This window comes from Bufo bufo, chromosome 3, assembly GCF_905171765.1.
Source record: "Bufo bufo chromosome 3, aBufBuf1.1, whole genome shotgun sequence".
In the NCBI taxonomy this organism is placed as follows: domain Eukaryota; kingdom Metazoa; phylum Chordata; class Amphibia; order Anura; family Bufonidae; genus Bufo; species Bufo bufo.
In genome coordinates, this window is record NC_053391.1 from 584884984 (window position 1) to 584899328 (window position 14345).

A 14345-nucleotide genomic window follows, 5' to 3' on the forward strand; every position below is an offset into this window, starting at 1 on the left:
CAAGTCCATAATACAACACACACCTGGGAGCGCTCCAACTCTGATGTTGCCACTTTAAGACGTTGCTTTAGCTCGTCCTTCTCTGTTTCCAGTGACAAACGTTTTGTCCTTAGCCTAGTAATATAAAAATATAAAAATAATGCATTGTTTAGTGTAGTGTAAGTTTAGATAACTTGATCTCCCGAGCAAATTGTATAATTATCAATTATATCTAAGAAAATTGTAAAGACTGAAGCGGCTGTCTTACCAGGACTACCCCTATCTATATGCCATTTTAGGCTATTTGGACATCATAAAGTGGGAAATCATATCATAGAGAAGGTCTAACATTCTGTGCAGCTTCAGGCCTTATACACACGACCGTAGCAGAACGGAGGCACGGATCAGAAGCCCACAGAAGCACTACGGAGTGCTTCCGTGGGTTTCCTGTCCGTGCCTCTGGACCGCTAAAAAGTACTGCATCCACTACTTTTTTGGGGTGCGGACTGTAGGATGCAGACAGCCGGCACACAATCGGTGCCCATGCATTGCAGACCGCAATTTGCGGTCCACAGCACAGGCACGGGCGGCACATGGCAGTGTGCATGAGGCCTTAACATGAGGTTTTTAGCGTACATGTAGATCAAACTACATAAGCCAACTTCATGGTGACCTATTTCAAACGGGTGTTATTAGGCTGCTAGGTCATCCCCCCTACGAGTGCTATGCCTTGGCAGGGCTGCATTATTGGGGCCCACTGGAAAGATGTTGCAGTGAAGTTGGTGAGTGGACTTACACAGTTTGATAACAAGTATACCAAGAACCTCATGATGATATTTATAAATTTTGCAGCAGTAGATCGATGCATAACATGCAGATGGGCAGTCCATGCTTTTTTTTCTACAGTTGTGTTGTACAAGATCATCCTTGTTCAGCAAGGCATACTATCTGGCATGGCTGATACTGCTGATTAAAACAATAACTGTCTTGAGAAATTCCAATGAGGTCATTAATATCTTAATATCCCCTATAGCTGGCTGTGGATCCAGCGGAGTTATGAAGTGGCGCCGCCCGCTACATAACTTCGGCATATCCACCGCCGCTTCTAAGTGTAAGATAGCTTCCTTGCTGTCTTACATTTAGACCATTTTCTACGCCTAAACCTTGTGTAGAAGATGGTATATGAGATGGGCCTCCCGACCCGTCCCCTTCCCTGCCACTCCCACTTTTTTAGACCTGGCGTGAGCGGGTAAAAGTTGCAGATTGCGGTGCAAAGGGCCTTCATGCCACAATCTACACCAGAAATATGCCAAATATTCAGCAGGATCAACCATATCTGGAAGTGTGCCTTGTTTAATAGGGCTTAACCTGCTAACATATGTTAAAGGCCCCATACATATTATACCAAAGCTGGCTGAACATGGCTAACATGTACAGTCGTGGCCAAAAGTTTTGAGAATTACATAAATATTGGAAATTGGAAAAGTTGCCGTTTAAGTTTTTATAATAGCAATTTGCATATACTCCAGAATGTTATGAAGAGTGATCAGATGAATTGCATAGTCCTTCTTTGCCATGAAAATTAACTTAATCCCAAAAAAAACTTTCCACTGCATTTCATTGCTGTCATTAAAGGACCTGCTGAGATCATTTCAGTATTCGTCTTGTTAACTCAGGTGAGAATGTTGACGAGCACAAGGCTGGAGATCATTATGTCAGGCTGATTGGGTTAAAATGGCAGACTTGACATGTTAAAAGGAGGGTGATGCTTGAAATCATTGTTCTTCCATTGTTAACCATGGTGACCTGCAAAGAAACGCGTGCAGCCATCATTGCGTTGCATAAAAATGGCTTCACAGGCAAGGATATTGTGGCTACTAAGATTGCACCTCAATCAACAATTTAAAGGATCATCAAGAACTTCAAGGAAAGAGGTTCCATTCTTGTTAAGAAGGCTTCAGGGCGTCCAAGAAAGTCCAGCAAGCGCTAGGATCGTCTCCTAAAGAGGATTCAGCTGCGGGATCGGAGTGCGACCAGTGCAGAGCTTGCTCAGGAATGGCAGCAGGCAGGTGTGAGCGCATCTGCACGCACAGTGAGGCGAAGACTTTTGGAAGATGGCCTGGTGTCAAGAAGGGCAGCAAAGAAGCCACTTCTCTCCAAAACTACAGGGACAGATTGATCTTCTGCAGAAAGTATGGTGAATGGACTACTGAGGACTGGGGCAAAGTCATATTCTCCGATGAAGCCTCTTTCCGATTGTTTGGGGCGTCTGGAAAAAGGCTTGTCCGGAGAAGAAAAGGTGAGCGCTACCATCAGTCCTGTGTCATGCCAACAGTAAAGCATCCTGAGACCATTCATGTGTGGGGTTGCTTCTCATCCAAGGGAGTGGGCACACTCACAATTTTGCCCAAAAACACAGCCATGAATAAAGAATGGTACCAAAACACCCTCCAACAGCAACTTCTTCCAACAATCCAACAACAGTTTGGTGAAGAACAATGCATTTTCCAGCACGATGGAGCACCGTGCCATAAGGCAAAAGTGATAACTAAGTGGCTCGGGGACCAAAACGTTGACATTTTGGGCCCATGGCCTGGAAACTCCCCAGATCTTAATCCCATTGAGAACTTGTGGTCAATCCTCAAGAGGCGGGTGGACAAACAAAAACCCATTAATTCTGACAAACTCCAAGAAGTGATTATGAAAGAATGGGTTGCTATCAGTCAGGAATTGGCCCAGAAGTTGATTGAGAGCATGCCCAGTCGAATTGCAGAGGTCCTGAAAAAGAAGGGCCAACACTGCAAATACTCACTCTTTGCATAAATGTCATGTAATTGTCGATAAAAGCCTTTGAAACGTATGAAGTGAGTGTAATTATATTTCACTACATCACAGAAACAACTGAAACAAAGATCTAAAAGCAGTTTAGCAGCAAACTTTGTGAAAACTAATATTTTTGTCATTCTCAAAACTTTTGGCCACGACTGTATATGGAGCTCTGTTTCTCCCCTGATAGATGATGTTGTGGAGGGAAGAATCAGGTGCTTTGAATTTTGACACCCGATCCTTTCGCCTGGGAGATAAGTCGCTCCAGATGAGTTTGGACGCATCCTCCCCCCCTCTCTGCACTGAAATCACATACACACTCCGCCAAACTGATCATGTATGGGGAAGTCATGAGACATAGCTGTTGGCTTAAAAGAGCCTTAGGCCAACAGCTGTTGAAAATGCATGGGCACCTTTTTGGCATATTCTAAATACTGGATAAATGGTCAAAAGGGTGTTAAAACTGCACCAAAACCCCATTGGAAAAACACATGTATTTTTGCAACGATTTTTGTATGTGGGTGTAATTTTTACAGGTGAAACACCTTTATATTTCAACCACACCTCTAACCCTATGTTTGACTATACCTTAAAAGTACCATAAATAGCACATATTGCTTTATAACTAGCAAATATATCCAGCTAATAGACAGAATGACATGTGAAAGTAAACATGTGAAAGTAAAAATGAGAATTTGACATTAAAGACCATTTCGGGAGCACAAATAAAAGAGAAAAAGAACAAGGGTTTACATGTCCAGCTCCTTCTCTTTTTCCAGCAGCTTCACATTCATGATGTAGAGATCTCCCTCAAGTTTTAAAATCTGATCTCGATGCTCCGTTTCCTTACAGCTCAGCATGTCACGCTCTTCCCTTATTATCTGTTCTCTCAAGAAGAGATCCTGTAAAGTGATTGAAACAATATCTTAGCAAATTCATTTGTTGAAGATCTGCGTGAAGAAAAATTTAAATCTGCATATTCCCCCTGTTGCTAAATTTAAAGAGGTTCTCTGGGACCCTGTACTGAACTGCAGACTGGAGTGGTTTCTAGGGTTCACCTACCTGTCCAAAGCACTGCCATTTCCTTTTTCTATCATGGGGTCACGTGAGAGAGTCATTTGGGACACTTTCTCTTGTCTTCTGGTCAAATGCAACGTACGGGAATCATACCTGACGTTATGCACATTGCAGGCTGGAAGCCTTCTTGGAGAAGAAATGCTTCCTCAGAGGGCTAGTGCTGTGAATAACAGCAGCACAAGGCATGCTGGCTTTGATTAGGAAACCCATTGGAAACAGCAATGACAGGAAGTTCAAGCGTACCTAACCTTTCAAGAAACTTTGCATTAATCAATAGTACAGTGTGTGTACATGAGGAATAACACTTCTGGTCATTATATCACTTGTATCTGGCATTTTTTTTTACCAGTTTCCCCTGTGCATGCTGAGTGTCTAGTTTGCAGTTCTCCCAAACATGGTGGGTGTAGACTAGCTTTCGTCTACTACACACAGAAAGCAGAGGAGAATCTGCTTCCCAATCTTCTGTTAATCACTCAGAAGCAACAACAGGATGGAGAACATTTACAGAGAAAAAGTGACCTATATGGTTGTAAATAAAGCACTTGGGCTGAGATATAAATTTCCTATTTCGCTTTGAAGTCTCTTTTGTCTGTGTGTCTCATTGTGCTCCTGATAATTCTTTCCCCCTCCCCTCCCCATAGACTTGTATAGACATATGTAATATGATCCTTCTGTGAGCTCCTCCATCCTGGATGGATTCAAAGCATATTCCAAAAAGGAAAGAATTTAACATGGGTGGAGTTGAGGTAAACGGCTAATAATATAATATGAGACATTTCTCTCTGATAACACATATTACACAGTTTCTTATGGTTCCCTGGTTTATGCAAAGTTGTGTGAAAAGTTATTGACCATTTCAGCATCAAAATATTTGGGACCTGGCAGTGATGTAGAGAACATAGTGAAGAAGTAAATAAAAAAAAAAAAAAGTAGAAATAAGGGGTAAGTTCGGCAGATAAAAAAAACTGCAGTTTCGAAGAAAAGAAATAAAGACAGACAGGCCTGATTCTCCCAGTACAGGGTGTCATAAACGTTAGCTAGATGGTGGCCGAATGCCACTGGAATGCGGGGTCTCCAGACTCAGAAGAGGTTTTGGGAAAAGGATGGCACATGTTGGATTTCAACACTGATCCTTTTTTCAGTAGAGGGGTCTGACAGAGCCTAATTTCCCTCTTTCCATTGGAAAAACTTGCATGCCTGCTTAAATGTGCATATAAGAGGAGTTGAGAAAATTTGCTGTTGCCGACCACCTTTACAAACTTCTGTACTGCCTGCCCACTCCATGTTAGCCTATATAACAGATATTGAAAGCTAGTGTTGCACCTCAATGCAAACATAATGCTTCTGTCATACTTCACACCTATAGATGCATCCTCCCCCTCTCCAAAAAATAAATTTCTAGGTTAGGCTACTTTCACACTTGCGGCAGCAGTGTCAGGCAGGCTGTTCTGGTGGGAGAACAGCCTGCCGGACCCTGCTACCGCAAGTGTGAAAGTAGCCTTAATATATATTGATGCAATTAGTAACAATTAAAACAAGAATGCTTTAACCCTAAGTTCACACTTGCGTGTTTTACAGCGCGTTCGAACGCGCTGAAAAACGCCCGACGCATAAACAAGTTCTTGAGCTTCTTTGGGGCGTTTTGTCGCGAGTTTGCGGCCATAGGACACTGCTGTCAATCACACAAACGCGCGTTGACTATGGACAAAAACGCGCACAAAAATGCGCGACAAAAACGCGCATTAAACGCGCATATCAAATACGCTCAGGTCTGAACCCAGTGTAAATGCTATGGATAACTCTGCCCTAAATTTTTTCATGTGCTTCCTAAATGCAAAATTAAGCAACTTTCTAATTAGTATTCATTACCAATTTACTACCATTTTGCTTCTGTAGAGTGTGTGTATGTCTTTCACCTAGCTCTGGTGCTTTTGCACTAAATCTAAGTCTATGAGATCACTGCTCCTGTGTGACAGCTCTCTGTTCTCCCCTTCCCCTTGCTCAGTGTTAGGGTACTGCCACACATTGCGGCTGTGCTGCGTTTTAGGTGTGGCAAAAAACACATAAAAAAACCTGCGTTTTCTTCTAGCAAAGGGAAAACACATAGCTGACTTACATTACATTAATGTAACTCTAGTTTGTAATTAATGTACCGTAATTCAGTTTTGCTGTGTGTAATATTTTTTTTTCCTTTGCTGGAAGAAAGATCACACAACCGTGGTTTGGGTCCCACATTTTTCACAGGTCGGCTGTGGACCCATTCACTTCAAAAAGTCTGAAACTAGGAGCAAGTTACACGCTGAATTTCAGGGGTTCTGAAAATGAATGTACAAATGAAGATTGCAAACCTAAACTAAGTGCAACCTTTCTTACTCAAGGTACTTAATATGAAAGTTGTCCATAGTCTTTAAACGAAATCTGTCACCCTGATTTTGGACCATTTTCTACAGTAATATATGAGTAGTACTGCAGATATGGGGTCCAGATCGCTATTTTTTATTTTACTACTGCCTCCCATTCCTTCGCTGTCAGTGCTCAGAGTTGCACTAAAATACATTGTCAGGACTACTGGGCATGTGCATACGAGTCCTCTCCATTATGTTAGAACAGCACAGCAGTCCTGACTTTGTATTTCAGAGCAGCTTTGAGAGTTGACAGTGGGGTAATGGGGGGCAGTAGGGAAAAAAAAATAGTTATCTGGAGTCTTCATCTGAAGTACTATGCATGTATTACTGTATCTAATAGTCCAAAATTGGTGTGAAAGATTCCCTTTCAGCATAAAACATATGCTACCCTTTATATTATAAGATGTTGAAATGTATACCTGGTATTGGTGGTTCAGAGAGGCGTGCTTGTTGTTTGAAGTCTCCAGCGCAGCCTCAAGGTCCTTGGTTTGTTTCTTAAGGGAGTTCACATCCTCCTCCAGTGCAAGTCTCACTCTCATCAGATCATTCCTCTCCTGCTGGGACAGCTCCAGCTGTTGCTGTTGAAATAAATGACAAATAGTAAATTAAATTATGTTAGAAAATAATATAAAGGGAAATGAAATTGGTAAATTATGAATAAACTAAGTGAAGGTCCAGATGGGTGTTACCAGTTGGGGTGTGTTCCTGCACAGTCTGACACTATCCAATCACTGATGTCAGTGTCAAACTGTGTAGGGACACCCCCACTGGTAACATCAACTTCTAGGAGGAATAATAAATGAATGGCACAACATAGAGTCATAAGAATAGATGCTCCAGAATTGTTATTAAGAGGGAAATGCAAAAACAGACATGTTAGGAAAGGTTACAAGTCCCCTTTAAAGGTTCAACCATATAAACATGGCATCCAAGTTTGGGTGATTAAACTATTAATCTTGGTAACAGTACATCTCTAATAAAGCCCTTACAGGTAGCGTAATAAGACAAAGCCTAAAGGACCGGCCAAACAAATGATCCTACCACTGATCAGATGACAAATTGGCAAATCTTTTCTGCAGGCATAAAAAACGATCTTTTGTCAGCAGCTCAATAAATGCAAACGGACAAACTTTTTTTATTTTTAGCCCCCATGCAACAAAATCATGCAGCGTGCCACACAAAAAACATGCACTAGGCCAGTGTTTCCCAACCAGCGTGCCTCCAGCTGTTGCAAAACTACATCTCCCAGCATGCCCGCACAGCCAAAGGCTGTCCAGGCATGCTGAGAGTTGTAGTTTTGCAACAGCTGGAGGCACGCTGGTTGGGAAACACTGCACTAGGCTATGGTCTATCACAGGCCCTCTCCATAAGAGAAGGGCCCCCATAAACCTACCCCAGTTCCTCCGGGCCTATGGCTCCTGCAAGGGACCAAGACAAAACAGGCTACTTCTAGCCGAAGCCGTGTTCACCCAGGCAACCCTCAGCCGAAGCCGAGGGTACACCAAGTCTATACTCCGGCTTCCACCTAGGCTGCCACCCAAGGTGTCGGCACGGAGCTTCAACAACAAGGCTAGGCTATCCATGGAGGGAGAGCCCAAGAGGGGAGAGCCCCTGGACCTTTAGGGGGGTACCCATAAGGGCACCATAACCCAAGAAATCCTAGTGTACACACAAACGTGGAAAGTGAACACACAGTGAACAAAAAAATTAAATAAAGAATGTGCGCCATTACAGCCCGGACATTCGGACGGAATTCCGAAAATTTCTCATCTTGTCCAGGCCCGAAGCCGAGCAAAGAGAGGGGCACTTCTGCACCTCGGGCTTCCAAACAACTCAGCTCATGGCTTCGATCCAGCAGAGCACTTCGTCACCTAGAAAGGGTACCTTTAAACCCAAGCCGTACACGCTAGGGATGCTCTGTGGTTCACTGCTCTCCTCCATGCCACACTGCAACCCTCGGGTATGCCCTGTATGGACAGGAGTTTACAGCCCGGGAGCAAGCTCGACCGGACTGATAAGAACAGATACTACACTTGATCTTAGCCAAGAATGCAAACGGACAAACGACTATATTAACGATGGATGGTAAATGAGCGCTGATCCACACACTATATTGTTAATCCGGGGGATATTATATCTCCTGATGGAGAGTGCCTAATCGGCATCATGACTCTTTTAGGCCAGGCAACGCTCCTCTGGAATTCTGGAAAGAGGGTATGCAAATGAGCTCTGTCTCTAATGACGCCAGAAACAACCAAAAATTTTTTGCTTGCAAATAGGATAATATGTGTGTTGATTCAACAGAACACCCATAAAGTCTCACACATATATTATAACTCAATCTTTATAGGTTAAAAGGAGGATAATACATCAATAGTACAAAAATGCGATTACATATAATGGTAGTGATGCAGGAGGATAATGTGACAAATACAAAAAAGAGCCACCATCAGTCCTCACACTGTGAGTACATATGGTAAGATTAGGCTGGGTCACGAAGTTGCACCCTGAACTGATGCGATGTAATAATAACAATACATGTATATACCCACACAGGGGATAAGCAACTGTGTATCAGACCACATGTCACAAATAAATCATATTCATTGCAATAATGTTGCAGGGAGGTCAGCACAAGGTGTGCAGAGGCACAAAATGTGTGACAGATTACTGACCCGCATGCAACAAACAATTGAAAGAGACAGTGGAACAGCCCATACTAACCAGGAGAGGAAAAGCAGGATGGTGGCTCCTAGCCAGACGCGCGTTTCGCCTCGCTTCTTCAGGGATCTTCTAAAGCCAGTCTTAAAAGGAAAGCACCAACCTCCAATGACAGTCAGTCCAGGACATTTCCACCAGCCAAAAGAGCTGCGTCAGAAAACACGTCTGCTCCATCTACCAAAGATGTAGGAAGCCCGGAGCTGGGAACACCACAAGTGGAGAGGGCCTATACCTGGAGAGCACAGAACAACTTGTCTCCAGAGCACTTATCCATCCTGAAGAGCAGCAGCCAGGACGGCATGCTGGACAATCATTAACAAGGCACAGGATCTCCTGCAGAATCAGTTTCGGAACTTTCCAGGGTACAGTGTGCTAAAGAAGGTCGTACAAATCCACTACAACGAGGACAGGGTGCACTGGCTGACCACCTGCTTCAAAAATGGCGATGTCACAACCAGACAGTTGAGAAGCTCTGACAGCAGTTTTTTAAGATCCTCCTCCTTGAGTTTCTTTGTTTTGGTTAAGTTCCTCATCTCGTTAGTCTATCTCAGCTGTCATGCAGTTGGACTGATTGCTTCCCTTTAAGTTCCTCCCCATGATGCATTAGGTTGCGGCTTATACAACTTCCTGGAGTGTGTGTGCATGCTGTTTCTATTCCTCAGTCCTCTGCAAGATAAGTGCTGTTCCTTTATTTGTGATTTTCTGTCTGCTGGATTTTCAGGTGACCCTGACTCCCTCCGTGTCTTGTGTAGGGAGCCGGTGGTCGTGTCCCCTCACTATTGTAGGGTCTTCAGGTATTAGATAGCCGAGGTACGTGGATATGTGCCCATCCACCTTTGGGGTGTTCGCATAGGCTGAGCAATTAGGGAGAGTGGCAGGACTCATGTAGGGGTCTCCCTTTTGTTCCTTAGTTGTGGATCATTAATTGTATTGCATTGTCTTGTTTCCTGTACACCATCCGTGACATTATAAGCCGCCAAAACCGTCTCAAGCATGGATCCGGTTTCACTTTTGGCTGAGCGCTTCCAGGGTCTTTCATTGGAGGTAGCTGATCTCCGTAAGACCTTTTCTCAGTTTCAAGTGACCGGTTCAGCTTGCGTTCATGGAGTTTGTTCTGAGCCTAAGATCTCGCTCCCGGATACGTTCTCCGGGGGTAGTGAGTATTTTGTGCGTTTTAGAGAGGCTTGCAAACTCCATTTTCGCCTTCTTCCCTATTCCTCTGGTGATGAAGAACGGAGGGTGGGGATCATTATATCGCTGCTCAGGGGTAACGCTCAATCCTGGGCCTTTTCGCTGCCGGAGGGGGCACGGCCCCTCCGTTCAATGGATGAATTCTTTTTAGCCCTGGGTCAGATATATGATGATCCGGATCGTATTGCTCTGGCTGAGTCTAGACTACGTCTGTTATGCCAGGGTAAACAATCCGCAGAGATATACTGCTCAGAATTTCGGAGATGGGCAGCTGATACTGGTTGGAATGATGCTGCACTCCGAAGTCAATTTTGCCATGGTCTTTCTGAGGGATAGAAAGATGCATTTGCCTTTCATGAGAGACCTACCTCCTTGGATTCTGCTATGTCTCACGCCGTTCGTATTGACAGGCGTCTTAGAGAGAGAGGAGAGATCTCTCCTTCCTGTCATACTCAGTCCCGGGACAGTGCAGCGGTCTCTTTCTGTGCGCAGGGGTCTCAGTCGCTGTCAGCCCCTTCTGAGCAGGAGCCCATGCAGCTGGGGTTGATTGCCTCTGACAATAGAAGATTCAGCCCGCATGGGAGGGTTTGTTTTTGTTGTGGAGGTATAAATCATTTGGCAAATGTTTGTCCCTCTAGGAGATTCAGGCAGTTTTCTGGGAGTAATAAAGAAACAAAAAGGAAAAAATCTTTTAAAAATGTTCCGTCTGTTACTATTGGCAGGGTTGAGGCGGAAATTGAAGGTTTTCCGTTTGCTTGTAGTTCCCGTTTTGTCCTGCCTGCTAGGGTGGCGCTAGAGAGCAAAATCATTTTTTGTGAGATTTTTGTGGATAGTGGAGCAGCTGTCAATCTCATTGATAATCAATTTGCAATAACTCATGGTTTCCAGGTATGCACTTTGGGAAAGGATATTCCTGTTTTTGCTATTGATTCCGCTCCACTTTCTCAGAAATCATTAAAGGGCATAGTTCACAATATCCGTTTAATTGTGAGTGATGCTCATGTTGAGGATGTGTCATGTTTCGTCCTTAGCGGTTTGCCTACTCCTCTAGTGTTGGGGCTACCCTGGCTCACTAAACATAACCCCACCATTGATTGGCAAGCGAGGCAAATAAATGGTTGGAGTGACTTTTGCAGAGAGAATTGCCTCATGACATCTGTTTCTGAGGTTTCTACTAAGACTGTACCACCTTTCCTCTCTGAATTTTCGGATGTCTTCTCTGAGAGCGGAGTTCAGGATTTGCCCCCGCACAGGGAGTACGATTGCCCTATTAATCTCATCCCAGGCGCCAAGCTGCCTAAATCTCGTTTATACAATCTTTCCCAACCTGAGAGGGTCGCTATGCGTGCTTATATCTCTGAGAGTCTGAGAAAAGGACACATACGACCCTCGAAGTCACCTGTTGCCGCTGGTTTTTTCTTTGTTAAGAAAAAAGATGGTTCTTTAAGACCTTGTCTGGATTTCAGGGAGCTGAACAGTATCACTATTCGTGACCCTTATCCGCTTCCTCTGATCCCGGACCTGTTTAACCAGGTTGTTGGGGCTAAAGTCTTTTCCAAATTAGACCTAAGAGGGGCATACAACCTGGTCAGGGTCAGAGAAGGAGACGAATGGAAGACGGCTTTCAATACCCCTGAGGGCCATTTTGAGAATTTGGTTATGCCTTTTGGTTTGATGAATGCCCCAGCCGTTTTTCAGCATTTCGTGAACAGCATTTTTTATCATTTAATGGGAAAATTTGTATTAGTGTATTTGGATGACATTTTGATTTTTTCTCCTGATTTCAAGACTCATAAGGAACATTTACGTCAGGTCTTGCTCATCCTGCGGGAGAATAAATTATACGCAAAACTGGAAAAATGTGTGTTTGCGGTTCCAGAAATTCAATTTCTGGGGTTTCTTCTCTCCGCTTCTGGTTTTCGCATGGACCCCGAGAAGGTCCGCGCTGTGCTTGAGTGGGAGCTTCCTGAGAATCAGAAGGCGCTGATGCGTTTTTTGGGCTTTGCCAATTATTACAGGAAATTTATTTTGAATTATTCCTCTGTTGTTAAACCACTCACTGATATGACCAGAAAGGGGGTAGATTTTCCTTCCTGGTCGGTAGAGGCGCGTAAGGCCTTTTCTAATATCAAGGAGAGTTTTGCTTCCGCTCCCATCCTGGTACAACCTGATATTTCGTTACCCTTCATAGTTGAGGTTGATGCTTCTGAGGTAGGGGTGGGTGCGGTCTTGTCTCAGGTTTCCTCTCCTGCTAAATGGCAACCATGTGCCTTTTTCTCGAAGAAACTCTCCTCCGCAGAGAGAAATTATGATGTGGGAGATAGGGAATTGTTGGCCATCAAGTTGGCTTTTGAGGAATGGCGCCATTGGCTAGAGGGAGCCAGACACCCTATTACCGTGTTTACTGACCATAAAAATCTGGCCTACTTGGAGTCAGCCAAGCGTCTGAACCCGAGACAGGCCAGATGGTCTTTGTTCTTTTCAAGGTTTAATTTTGTTGTCACGTTCCGCCCTGGGGTTAAGAATGTGAAGGCAGATGCCCTGTCACGTTGTTTTCCGGGAGGTGGGAATTTTGAAGACCCGGGTCCCATTTTGGCTGAAGGTGTGGTGGTCTCTGCTCTTTTTCCTGAATTGGAGGCAGAGGTGCAGGCAGCCCAGTCAGAGGCTCCTGATCTTTGTCCTCCTGGGAGGTTGTTTGTGCCTCTCGCTTTGAGACACAAGATTTTTAAGGAACACCACGATACGGTCCTTGCTGGGCACCCGGGGGCAAGAGCCACACTGGATCTCATCGCTCGGAGATTCTGGTGGCCTGCGCTTCGTAAGTCGGTTGAGAGTTTTGTGGCAGCTTGCGAGACTTGCGCTCGTGCCAAAGTCCCTCATTCACGGCCATCAGGTCCTCTCCTTCCCTTACCCATTCCTTCCCGTCCTTGGACACATCTGTCCATGGACTTCATAACGGACTTGCCTAGTTCCTCGGGGAAGACTGTGATTCTGGTGGTGGTGGACCGTTTTAGCAAAATGGTGCATTTCATCCCTTTTCCTGGTTTGCCCAATGCTAAGACGCTGGCGCAGGCATTTATTGACCACATTGTCAAATTGCATGGTATTCCTTCAGACATAGTCTCTGATAGGGGCACGCAGTTTGTTTCCAGATTCTGGAAGGCTTTCTGTTCTCGCTTGGGTTCGGTTGTCATTCTCTTCTGCTTTCCACCCGCAGTCGAATGGCCAGACAGAGCGCGTCAATCAGAATCTGGAGACATATCTGCGCTGTTTTGTGGCGGAGAATCAGGAGGATTGGTGTTCTTTTTTGTCCCTTGCTGAGTTTGCTTTAAATAACCGTCGTCAGGAGTCCTCTGATAAGTCACCATTTTTTGGTGCATATGGGTTTCATCCGCAGTTTGGGACTTTCTCGGGAGAGGGGTCTTCTGGTTTACCTGATGAGGACAGATTCTCCTCGTCTTTGTCATCTATTTGGCAAAAGATTCAGGATAATCTAAAGAGCATGAGTGAGAGATATAAGCGTGTGGCAGATAAGAGACGTGTGCCTGGTCCGGACCTGAATGTTGGTGATCTGGTGTGGTTGTCTACCAAGAATATCAAATTGAAGGTTCCCTCCTGGAAGTTGGGTCCTAGGTTTATTGGGCCTTACAAGATCCTGTCTGTCATCAATCCTGTTGCCTACCGTCTTGATCTTCCTCAGACTTGGAAGATCCATAATGTTTTTCATAAGTCCTTATTGAAACCTTATGTTCAACCTATTGTACCCTCGCCTTTGCCTCCTCCTCCGATTATGGTTGATGGAAATCTTGAATTTCAGGTCTCTAGGATTGTGGATTCTCGTCTTGTCCGCGGTTCCCTCCAGTACCTCGTTCATTGGGAGGGTTATGGTCCTGAGGAGAGGATGTAGGTCCCAGTGACGGACATTAAGGCCACTCGTCTCATCAGGGCTTTCCATAGGTCCTATCCTGAGAAGGTGGGCCCTGAGTGTCCGGAGTCCACTCGTAGAGGGAGGGGTACTGTCACAACCAGACAGTTGAGAAGCTCTGACAGGAGCTTTCCAGATCCTCCTCCTTGAGTTTCTTTGTTTTGGTTAAGTTCCTCATCTCGTTAGTCTATCTCAGCTGTCATGCAGTTGGACTGATTGCT

The 14345-nt window shown here is 44.7% G+C and overlaps 1 protein-coding gene across 2 annotated transcripts in view; it reads right to left on the reverse strand.

Moving 5' to 3' along the window:
• Positions 1-14345, reverse strand: part of CALCOCO1 (calcium binding and coiled-coil domain 1) — a 165159-nt gene that overhangs the window by 31077 nt on the left and 119737 nt on the right. For both annotated transcript variants that reach the window (XM_040425827.1, XM_040425826.1), the window contains exons 5-7: positions 6707-6865; positions 3559-3707; positions 24-114 (exon numbers count right to left, since the gene is read on the reverse strand). In XM_040425827.1, coding sequence (XP_040281761.1) covers positions 24-114; positions 3559-3707; positions 6707-6865 — 399 coding nt within the window. The remainder of the gene's footprint in view (positions 1-23; positions 115-3558; positions 3708-6706; positions 6866-14345) is intronic.